Source organism: Salmo salar, chromosome 02, assembly GCF_965601325.2.
Source record: "Salmo salar chromosome 02, fSalSal1, whole genome shotgun sequence".
NCBI classification, from domain to species: Eukaryota; Metazoa; Chordata; class Actinopteri; order Salmoniformes; family Salmonidae; genus Salmo; species Salmo salar.
In genome coordinates this window covers 20,592,259-20,604,163 of record NC_138292.1, presented here as the reverse complement: position 1 = coordinate 20,604,163, position 11,905 = coordinate 20,592,259, and the positions used below count along the sequence as shown (strand labels likewise).

Genomic DNA, 11,905 nt, shown 5'->3' with positions numbered 1-11,905 from the left:
GTGTGTGTGTGTGTGTGTGTGTGTGTGTGTGTGTGTGTGTGTGTGTGTGTGTGTGTGTGTGTGTGTGTGTGGCACCCACAGTATGGATGGGGATATCACTCAGGTGACTGGACCTGCTCCTTCTTACAAAGCGCTTAGAGAAAGACTAAACAATAGAGAAAGACTAAACAATAGAGAAAGACTAAACAATAGAGAAAGACTAAACGATAGAGAAAGACTAAACGATAGAGAAAGACTAAACGATAGAGAAAGAATAAACGATAGAGAAAGAATAATGGAGAACGGGTTTTCTGATTTGTTATTGTTGTTTCATGGCTCTCTGTTTTTATTTCAGTTTTTCCACTATTTTCCATTATTTCTATTTTATTTCATGCTGTGGTTATTCTTATTATCTGTACATAAAAAGAGGCTTTATTGAGGGAATGTTTTGTGCATAGATGTGCTGAAGGGGATATGGGGTTCTTTTCTCACTCTATGCAAACTGAAGTCAGGAGCTGAGGAAAATGAGGTGTCCAGATGTAAAGAAAGAAGATAAAACAAATCATGTATTTTTGAGCAGAGAGCTGTTAGAGTAATATAACAATCACATGTTATTGAAGTTCAAACAATGTATGTTCAACATCCATCTGGGCCTACTAAACCCAACCACTCTTCATGTCACTATACTAGCACTCTCAGCGGGGTAGTAAGAAACCGGAATCATCCGGTTTTCAGTGGGAAAGCAGAGAAGACACAAACCCTGAAAACCGGTAGCTTCCGGTTCCTTCCGACCCGCTCAGGCGTTTGTTTTACGCCTGCTAAGTTAGGTAAGTATAGTAGTAGGTGTGGAATCTGCTGTTTCATTTTGGGTGTACTGTACTACCCTCTAGTGGTTATTGGTGGAGCTAGTCGCCAATGGCAACAAGTCACACAGGTTTCCTATTGAGCAATTATCTAACAGTAACAGTCTTATTTTCAGGCTTATTATTTTGCTGTCTGTTGTAAGTAGATTTTCATGCCCTTTTATGAGGCACTGATGATACCAAAGATTTCAGTTTATTTCTTCCTAATCAATCAGTTTGATCAAGCACAGGAGCACCAGAGCTATAGATTGAGATCCCTATGGGCACGCACTGGTTGAATCATTGTTGGTTCCACGTCATTTCAATGAAATTACATTAAACCAATGTGGAATAGACATTGAATTGATGTCTGTGCCCAGTGGGATGGCTCTAAGGGTATTCTGGGATTTTAGAGCCAAGGTTTGGTTAAAAGACCTGTCTTCATTTGCATGGTTCTCCGCTGCAGAGTGATAGAAGGGTTGGAGACTGCTTCCATAGGTTAGATTCTCTGTGGAGCTCTAGTGCTCTGTGAAAAATGCCTGACCAAAACTAGACTACATCTGCAGGGTCATTGGATGATTGTTAATGAGAGGTGTGTGTTTGTTGCTTTAGCGTTTACTTTTTGACATCGACGGGGGACAATTCCTTTCCAAAGTTTCCTTCTTTAGAATGTCTTCTGATCATGCACTCCTTGTTTTTTGTTGATTGCAAAAAGAGCGAGAGAAAAGGAGAGAGCGAGAGAAAAGGAGAGACCACGAGGGAAGGAGGGAGTGAGGGAGAGACCTTGATCTCTTGATTGCTTTGTATTTATTTATTTATTGTTATTTATTGTGGCTTTCCAATTGAAACTGTGTGTGTGACCTGACCCAGGGTATCCACAGTGACCTGACCCAGGGTATCCACAGTGACCTGACCCAGGGTATCCACAGTGACCTGACCCAGGGTATCCACAGGGACCTGACCCAGGGTATCCACAGTGACCTGACCCAGGGTATCCACAGTGACCTGACCCAGGGTATCCACAGTGACCTGACCCTGGGTATCCACAGTGACCTGACCCAGGGTATCCACAGTGACCTGACCCAGGGTATCCACAGTGACCTGACCCAGGGTATCCACAGTGACCTGACCCAGGGTATCCACAGTGACCTGACCCAGGGTATCCACAGTGACCTGACCCAGGGTATCCACAGTGACCTGACCCAGGGTATCCACAGTGACCTGACCCTGGGTTTGACACAGTGACCCGCAACACCACTCGGCTCGGTCCCCTTCTGGCACAGTTGAAGTGCTTCATACCTGCTTCCTTTTGAGTCTTAAGAGAAACTGCATTGTGCTTAAAGTGACGGCTAAGAAAGACCCGTACACCCAGTGCCATGTTGGGTGATAGGTCCTCTGTTGGCTATTCTTCCTCCTTTTGCATTTGTTTTGCACAACACATCACCCCCTGAAAAGGTACTACAATAATACCGGCACATTCCATCCTCCGGGGTAGAAAGAAGGGATCAGAAAAGAGAGAGGGAAAAGAGACAGACCGAGCCTTTCTCTCTCTCTTTAGAGCACAAGACAACTGTCAACCTGTAGCCGTTTCACACTTTCAGTTAAAGAGATAAGCATCAACTGCACTTAGGGAGATATCTGTGTTGTTGATTCAACATGTACTGTATGTTATTGTGTAATCTGTCAGAGCTGTGTGTATAAGTCACAGATCGGCCCTTAGGGGGCCTGTCTCTAGGAGACCAGCGGCCATATTGGGTGGCCCATTGCAGGAGTACACAACTTTGCTTACAGATAATCAACTACTTTTTCAAAGTCTGTCACTCTTTAGGTGATAGTGAGTTATGTTCTTTATTTACAACTATTTACGAGGGCTGCAACTCTAGCCTGAAGCTTATGTAGCTCTAGCAGACTGGACCTGCGTGTGCTATCCATTCCACGCTATGTAGAAGAACTTTCCTTGTTTCTGATTTATTTGCACTAAAATATTGAGAGCTTTTATGTTTTTTTCTTTCACCTCGTTATCCATTCCATGACTTCACTCAGTATCGTTTATGATTGTAAGAGAAGATATCTATATATTGTTCCTTCAATTCTTGATAATAATATTAGTCTATATTCTTTCTATTGCGTAGTGTAATAAGAGATTGCTATGTAAAGGGGTGAAGCTGCCTTGGACTTTTGTTTTGTTTTTGTGCTGCAACTATTCTCAGGAAATCTTGAGCAATGCACTAAGTAATTATGCAAAATTGTGGGGGAGATATGCTGTGTACATATGTAGCCTATGTATGTTCATACATGTCTGAAGAGGTAGTGACACCTTTCACTCAAAAGTACGGTTCCAATACAACACCTTGTACCACATGACTATGAGGAAGTAGGATAAAAGCAAATCGAGAAATAGTAGATATCCATTTGTATTGTAAAACATGTACAATGTAGTGTACATCAATTGAAACCAGCCAGTCACACACATTGTGCTGAAAGGTTTTTTGTGCTGAGGGGTGTTGCTACCAGCATTTAGAGAGCTTGGTGAGTGAATGAGAGGGAAACATTATGCCAGCTGTGAAGTGTGGTGTTTCTATGGAACTTTATGTAGTTTTATTTGGCTTTGGTGAAGGGATCTGGGGTCTGTTTTGAATAGAGACCCCACTATCAGGGATACATTTTTGTCTTTCCGTTTTTAGTGGACCTTCTGTCAGAGATATGAATTCATTTTCCCATCATTTGTTTCAGATAATATAAAGAAAACAGATAAATAAACAAAGATATCTATCTCTGTCTGTTTGTGTTATTTATTTGTTTGACACTAATGCATGGTTCCATATCCATAGATGGTAGCCTAGGTAGGCCTAATGTATTAGTCTACAGCCTGTTTCCTACTGTATTACATTGTAGAAAATGAGTTGTAACTTCGATCTGTCATTTGGTCTCTGAACGTTTATTTAGTGCATTTATTAATCCAATACAAGATCAGAGCCTAATTCAAATTCCCAATGCAATAGATTTCCCAGAGCAAAAAGTATTAAATTCTAGTAGATTATTATTCACAACAAAAGTGTATGCACTGAGTAGGTCTAACTTCTCAGATGCAGTCTTTCACACACTGTACCCAGATTCACTTCTGCCAATGTCAACCAGCCTCGACACCGGTGGCTTTGGGTTGTCGCAGGCGGACGGAACGTCATAATCCAATTAGCAGCACTAGTTGAGTTCGCTAACCCAACTAGCTAGCCTGGCCAACAACCGACTGCACTGCTAACTAAACTGAACGTGTGAGTGGTTTGTCATTTTTGAGACAGCAGTGAACAAGTCAAGGAGAGAAGCAACAACCCAAAGAGGGAAACTTTCAGGTTATCAACAACATCATTGGTCATCTAATGGCAGGAAGGTGAATGGAGATTAGTTAGCTAGAACGTTCTTAGCAGCACAAAATAGCAGCTAAATTAGCTCAACTAGGCTAATTTATCTGGACCAGCAACAGCAATTGCGCTTTTTTTATAAATTTGTTTGGCCAAATGTACATATACGATGCCATATGCTGCTAAGATATCTTACATAAAACTTTATTCAAGTATAGATTGTTAAATGAGCACTAGGGCAATAACTCTGTAGCTGGCTAACTGGACTAGCTAGTTTGCTCCAAACAAAGTTCTCTGTTCCAGGATGCTGGCGCTACGTCGGATGCTAGGGAGCACAGGTGCGCACTCGGCCGCGGCGCAGCAGTGCGTCTCGCCTCATCTGGCCCAGCGCTACAGCACCGCAGCAAAGCAACAGGTAGACTTCTCTCACCTAGTGTAGTTTAAACCATTTCTGTTTTCTAGACTAGGCTACAGCTGCCTAGGTCTCCATCTAGCCTATTATCGTTACATAAATGATTATATGTCTGTGTGTTTATCTGGGTTGCTAGGAGAATCCAAAGAAAACTAAATTTGGGCCCTTGAGTGATCAAGACCGGATTTTTACAAACTTGTATGGCCGTCATGACTGGAGGTAGTAATATCCCAAACTTAACATCACTGTGCACATACACACTCTGGATACCATCAAATCTATGTATATACAGTACTCTTGCCCTCTTCTTCACCATCCATAAAGTGTCCTTGTCTCCTTGTCCCCTTCCCTCAACCTACCCGAGAATACATGATATGTGAAAACAATACATACATCAGGTACATAGGAATTATTAGGTGATAGTGGTCTATTTATAAGGGGATGTATATTTGTGTCCCCAGTCTGACGGGTGCTCTGCGTCGGGGTGACTGGTATAAGACTAAAGAGATCCTCCTGAAGGGGACCGACTGGATCCTGAATGAGGTCAAGGTGTCTGGTCTGAGAGGGAGAGGAGGAGCTGGCTTCCCCACCGGCATGAAGTGGGGCTTCATGAACAAACCCAGCGACGGCAGGTAAGAAAGAGAGAGATTGAGAGAGAGTGTGTGTGTGTGTGTGCGTGCGTGTGTGTGCGTGTGTGCAACAGTGGCGGTTGGTACCATTTTTTTATGAGCATGGCCTTATTTCTATTACAGCATATTGGATGGCTGTCATTCATATTCCATTCACCCAGCTCAATGTAACATCGATAGGTTTAGGCTACTACTTGATAGTAAAATGTTCTCTGTACCCATCATGAGATTGCTACAACCTAGCCTATGAATAAAACGTTTACAACGTACGCTAGGTGAACAGGACATTTTATATTTGAGATTCTTCAAAGTAGCCACCCTTTTCCTTGATGACAGCTTTGCACACCTTCATATCATAACCGCTAACTTCTACACACCACCTACATTGTTTGGCACCATATTATAATTAAATAGTCAATATAGCTACTAGAACTAATGTGTTAGTAAACCCGCTACAATCATGCAATACAGTGTACAGTCAGCAAGGAGTGTAGTAGTTACACTGGCGGGCCCCAGTGGCAGTAAATTAATAAAACCAAAAGCTTACCTTGACTTGGAGGAGTTTCAGTGTTGGATAGCCATAGCCAGCTAGCTAACGTAGCATCCCTCTGTTTGAGCCAGGTGTTTGAGTAGGCTAGCTCAAAAGTGAAAAAAAAAAAAAAATATATATATATATAGCTATCTCTCTCTCTCTTGCTTCTCATTCACTTTTGAATAAATTAATTTGTTCAAAACTGTTCAACTATTGTCTTTCTCTTTGAGTCAACTACTCACCACATATTATGCACTGCAGTGCTAGCTAGCTGTAGTTTATGCTTTCAGTACTAGATTAATTCTGATCCTTTGATTGGGTGGACAACATGTCAGTTCATGCTGCAAGAGCTCTTATAGGTTGGAGGACATCCTCCGGAAGTTGTCATAATTACTGTGTAAGTCTATGGAAGCGGGTGAGAACCACGAGCCTTCTAGGTTTTGTATTGAAGTCAATGTGCCCAGAGGATGACGGAAACTAGCTGTCCTCCAGGTATGCCTTTGGCTCTACTCTACAGAGTGCTGTTGAGGCTACTGTAGACCTTCATTACAGAACATTGTGTTTTAATCAATTCTTTGGTGAGGTGAATATATTTAGTATAGTTGTATCTAAAAAGGACAACTTTTTAAATGTTTAACTATTTACATTTTTCTGAAATTCATTGAGGACGATGGTCCTCTGCTTCCTCCCCTGAGGAGCCTCCACTGGTGTGTAACATACAGTATCTGTGTCTGTGTATCTCAGACCTAAGTACCTGGTAGTGAATGCAGATGAAGGAGAGCCAGGGACGTGTAAGGACAGAGAGATCATGCGTCACGACCCTCACAAGCTGGTGGAGGGCTGCCTGGTGGCTGGGAGGGCCATGGGAGCCCACGCCGCTTACATCTACATCAGAGGAGAGTTCTACAACGAGTCCTCCAATACACAGGTCAGAGTTCTACAACGAGTCCTCCAATACACAGGTCAGAGTTCTACAACGAGTCCTCCAATACACAGGTCAGAGTTCTACAACGAGTCCTCCAATACACAGGTCAGAGTTTTACAACGAGTCCTCCAATACACAGGTCAGAGTTCTACAACGAGTCCTCCAATACACAGGTCAGAGTTCTACAACGAGTCCTCCAACACACAGGTCAGAGTTCTACAACGAGTCCTCCAATACACAGGTCAGAGTTCTACAACGAGTCCTCCAACACACAGGTCAGAGTTCTACAACGAGTCCTCCAATACACAGGTCAGAGTTTTACAACGAGTCCTCCAATACACAGGTCAGAGTTCTACAACGAGTCCTCCAATACACAGGTCAGAGTTTTACAACGAGTCCTCCAATACACAGGTCAGAGTTCTACAACGAGTCCTCCAATACACAGGTCAGAGTTTTACAACGAGTCCTCCAATACACAGGTCAGAGTTCTACAACGAGTCCTCCAATACACAGGTCAGAGTTCTACAACGAGTCCTCCAATACACAGGTCAGAGTTTTACAACGAGTCCTCCAATACACAGGTCAGAGTTCTACAACGAGTCCTCCAATACACAGGTCAGAGTTTTACAACGAGTCCTCCAATACACAGGTCAGAGTTCTACAACGAGTCCTCCAATACACAGGTCAGAGTTTTACAACGAGTCCTCCAATACACAGGTCAGAGTTTTACAACGAGTCCTCCAATACACAGGTCAGAGTTCTACAACGAGTCCTCCAATACACAGGTCAGACTACCTGCTTAGACTGGTTGAAGTCCTGTCCTATCCTGTCTCCTCCACAAACGAGCACACACACACTTACGGTATGTCCTGTCCTGTCCACCAGGTGGCGATAAACGAGGCGTATGCAGCAGGGTTGATAGGTAAGAACGCGTGTGGCTCTGGGTACGACTTTGATGTGTTTGTGATGCGGGGGGCAGGAGCCTACATCTGTGGGGAGGAGACGGCCCTCATCGAGTCCCTGGAGGGCAAGCAGGGGAAACCCAGACTCAAACCACCCTTCCCCGCTGACATAGGTGAGGAAATGACCTACCACCTTTGGATTTACCTAAATCTCGCCAAAAAATAAACTACCAAAATAATGATAATATGGTGTACCAAAACCCTAACAGAAAAACCACATGATTTCACATGTGGAAAATGTGTAGTTTCATGTTATCACATGTTGCTTTACATGTTGTCATGTTATCACATTAACTTGGTTCATGTGGTTTTCTCTGTACATTGCATTTCTGACAGTTCAATTGTTTTCTGTAGATTATACTGTGAAAATAAATGCTCTTCTTATTGACTTTCTCTCAATGTACCACCTTGTCTTTGGGTCTCCAGGGGTGTTCGGATGCCCAACAACGGTTGCTAATGTGGAGACGGTTGCCGTGGCGCCTGCTATCTGTCGTCGAGGTGGAGTGTGGTTTGCGAGCTTCGGGAGAGAGAGGAATGCTGGGACAAAGCTGTTCAACATCTCTGGTCACGTAAACACTCCGTGCACAGTAGAGGAAGAGATGTCCATTCCTCTCAGAGAACTCATAGACAGACACGCAGGTGTGTGTGTTCGTGCAAGTGTTTGTGTGACAAGTTTTCGAGTACTGTCTGTATTTGTGTTACTGTGTGTGTATCGATGACTGGGTTTGTGTATGAGTGTGTATATTATTGGTGCTGCTGATATTTGTGCGCCTGACCCTCCCCTCGTCTCTGATTGGTTCAGGAGGTGTGAGGGGCGGCTGGGACAACCTACTGGGAGTGATCCCTGGAGGCTCCTCGACACCCATTATCCCTCGCTCTGTGTGTGATGATGTCATGATGGATTTTGATGACCTCGTCCGTGCAGAGTCCGCTCTGGGCACCGCCGCTGTCATCGTCATGGACAAATCTGTAAGAAAACACTCTATTTACTTTATATTGATGAACATTATATTTAACACAAAACAAACTAAACAAATAGTTTCATCTATTCCTCCAGACTGATGTAATCAGAGCCATCGCCCGTCTGGTTGAGTTCTATAAACATGAGAGCTGTGGCCAGTGCACCCCCTGCAGGGAAGGTAAGGAACTACACACTCAGTCTTGATAATTGAATGTCCACAGGTTTTGCTCCTACATAGCTTATTACTCCAACATAAAACCAACATCCCACTTCTGATAATCTGAGTGCCACAAAAATGACTGGTTGGATAAGTTGATCTCATCTCTCTCTCGCTCTCCTCTCTCCCTATTTCGTTCTATCCCCCCCCCCCCACCAGGAGTGGACTGGATGGATAAGATGATGTGGCGGTTTGTGCGTGGCGATGCAGCCAACTCAGAGATTGATATGATCTGGGAGCTGAGTAAACAGATCGAGGGCCATACCATCTGTGCTCTGGGGGACGGGGCTGCATGGCCTGTACAGGTGAGACTACTGGGGGACGGGGCTGCGTGGCCTGTACAGGTGAGACTACTGGGGGACGGGGCTGCGTGGCCTGTACAGGTGAGACTACTGGGGGACGGGGCTGCGTGGCCTGTACAGGTGAGACTACTGGGGGACGGGGCTGCGTGGCCTGTACAGGTGAGACTACTGGGGGACGGGGCTGCGTGGCCTGTACAGGTGAGACTACTGGGGGACGGGGCTGCGTGGCCTGTACAGGTGAGACTACTGGGGGACGGGGCTGCGTGGCCTGTACAGGTGAGACTACTGGGGGACGGGGCCGCGTGGCCTGTACAGGTGAGACTACTGGGGGACGGGGCTGCATGGCCTGTACAGGTGAGACTACTGGGGGACGGGGCTGCATGGCCTGTACAGGTGAGACTACTGGGGGACGGGGCTGCATGGCCTGTACAGGTGAGACTACTGGGGGACGGGGCTGCATGGCCTGTGACTACTTGGGTCAGAGGTTAGATAGAAACAAGTGAGACTACTGGGGTCAGGTTAGTTAGGAACAGGTGAGACTACTAGGGTCAGGTTAGTTAGGAACAGGTGAGACTACTGGGGTCAGGTTAGTTAGGAACAGGTGAGACTACTGGGGTCAGGTTAGTTAGGAACAGGTGAGACTACTGGGGTCAGGTTAGTTAGGAACAGGTGAGACTACTGGGGTCAGGTTAGTTAGGAACAGGTGAGACTACTAGGGTCAGGTTAGTTAGGAACAGGTGAGACTACTGGGGTCAGGTTAGTTAGGAACAGGTGAGACTACTGGGGTCAGGTTAGTTGGGAACAGGTGAGACTACTGGGGTCAGGTTAGATAGGAACAGGTGAGACTACTGGGGTCAGGTTAGTTAGGAACAGGTGAGACTACTGGGGTCAGGTTAGTTAGGAACAGGTGAGACTACTGGGGTCAGGTTAGTTAGGAACAGGTGAGACTACTGGGGTCAGGTTAGTTAGGAACAGGTGAGACTACTGGGGTCAGGTTAGTTAGGAACAGGTGAGACTACTGGGGTCAGGTTAGTTAGGAACAGGTGAGACTACTGGGGTCAGGTTAGTTAGGAACAGGTGAGACTACTGGGGTCAGGTTAGTTGGGAACAGGTGAGACTACTGGGGTCAGGTTAGTTGGGAACAGGTGAGACTACTGGGGTCAGGTTAGTTAGGAACAGGTGAGACTACTAGGGTCAGGTTAGTTAGGAACAGGTGAGACTACTGGGGTCAGGTTAGTTAGGAACAGGTGAGACTACTGGGGTCAGGTTAGTTAGGAACAGTTGAGACTACTGGGGTCAGGTTAGTTAGGAACAGGTGAGACTACTGGGGTCAGAGGTTAGACAGGTACAGGTAAGACTACTGGGATCAAAGGATAGCTAGGTGAGACTACTGGAGTTGGAGAAAGTGTTGAAGTAACACCCTGACCTCCTCTCCCTCCTCCCTCACTCCACCCTTCTCTTCCTTGTTTAGGGTCTGGTTCGCCACTTCCGTCCGGTCATGGAGAGCCGCATCTCGGAGTACCACAAGAAGAACCCTGCCAGGGAGGCTGACATTGAGATGATCTGAGCTGAGACAGATATCAGACTGAGACTAAACTCCCTGCTCCTAACACACTGATCTTATCACTCCTCACTTCAAATCATTTCCATTGCTCAATGACTGCTTCTGTTTTATTGGCTATTTACTGTATGTCAATAAACCTAGCACCTATTCAATACCGACCCACTTTGTTTGTTTTTAATCATGTTTGTTATTGTGTTCATGTATTTATTCATTTCATGTATGTACTTCAGATGACCTCTGAATATACAAGGAAGGTGCCCACACTAATAAAGTTCAATCAATCTGGTCTTGATTTTGTTGTTTTCTTTAGCCTGCTCTATACTTTTATAATCTACAAACATCAAAAGAAGAGAAGAGGTGAGTCATTTTACATCACGTTTAATGACAGGTTGTGAGAGGAACATTTGGGTCGATGCCTGTAGCTACCCAATGTGGACATGTGAGTTAATGCATGTACAGGTGTGTAAGCAGTACCTGTAACAGGGCTGTATTTGTGGTGACATTAGTGCAGTCCAGAGTTATTTCACTATCAGAAAAAGATCCCATCGTTCTTTCTAAACCAGCATGGAATGCCACCTTTGGTCTGTCTGAACACAGGAGTGCTGTAATAATGTAATATGCTATATAATATATATCTTATATTCAGCTCCTTCAACTGGCTGTCACTCTGTCCTCCAAAGACAAAATCATATGAAAATACTTTCTGATCCTGTCACAGGCGTCGAAAGGATTAGACCAAGGCGCAGCGTGTATAGTGCTCAACTTCATTTATTTTAAGAGAACACAAACAAAAATAACCAAACGACAAACAGTTCCGTAAGGTACACAGACTATACGGAAAACAACCACCCACAAAACCCAAAGGAAAACAGGCTGCCTAAGTATGGCTTCCAATCAGAGACAACGAAAGACACCTGCCTCTGATTGGAAACCATACTCGAAACATAGAAAATGCAAACTAGAACACATTCCCCCAGAAACAAACAAACCCCAAAACACACAAAACAACCCCCCTGCCACGCCCTGACCATTCTACTATGGCAAATGACCCTTTTCACAGGTCAGGATGTGACAGATCCATACTGAATAAAAAACAATTATCCAAATTGTTGTAATCAGTGGGATCAATTGAACAGCCTCCATTACCTGTCTTCAGATCCTCCACCTCTGTCTCACTGGCTGTCACTCTGGCCTTCATGGCTGACAGTTCTGCTGTCAGCC

The 11,905-nt window shown here is 44.8% G+C and overlaps 1 protein-coding gene and 1 long non-coding RNA gene across 3 annotated transcripts; one reads left to right on the top strand and one right to left on the bottom strand.

The window, feature by feature from the left end:
* Position 1: 1 nt before the first annotated feature.
* Positions 2 to 732, bottom strand: LOC145860129 (uncharacterized). Its single transcript, XR_014380265.1, has 2 exons — positions 206 to 732; positions 2 to 133 (listed from the first exon to the last, which is right to left on the bottom strand). It is a non-coding gene; the product is annotated as an uncharacterized LOC145860129 (long non-coding RNA).
* Positions 733 to 3,938: 3,206 nt separating this feature from the next.
* LOC106605789 (NADH dehydrogenase [ubiquinone] flavoprotein 1, mitochondrial) lies at positions 3,939 to 10,970 on the top strand. 2 transcript variants are annotated; one of them, XM_045699323.2, is made up of 11 exons: positions 3,939 to 4,093; positions 4,484 to 4,595; positions 4,729 to 4,811; positions 5,054 to 5,224; positions 6,498 to 6,681; positions 7,564 to 7,753; positions 8,067 to 8,279; positions 8,443 to 8,609; positions 8,698 to 8,779; positions 8,978 to 9,123; positions 10,592 to 10,970. In XM_045699323.2, the coding sequence occupies exons 2-11, from the start codon at positions 4,485 to 4,487 to the stop codon at positions 10,685 to 10,687; spliced, it is 1,443 nt and encodes a 480-aa protein (XP_045555279.1). In that variant the 5' UTR covers positions 3,939 to 4,093; position 4,484; the 3' UTR covers positions 10,688 to 10,970. The 2 variants fall into 2 exon arrangements, with proteins under 2 accessions (XP_045555279.1, XP_045555270.1); XM_045699314.2 differs by having other exon boundaries at positions 3,939 to 4,209.
* Positions 10,971 to 11,905: the final 935 nt, after the last annotated feature.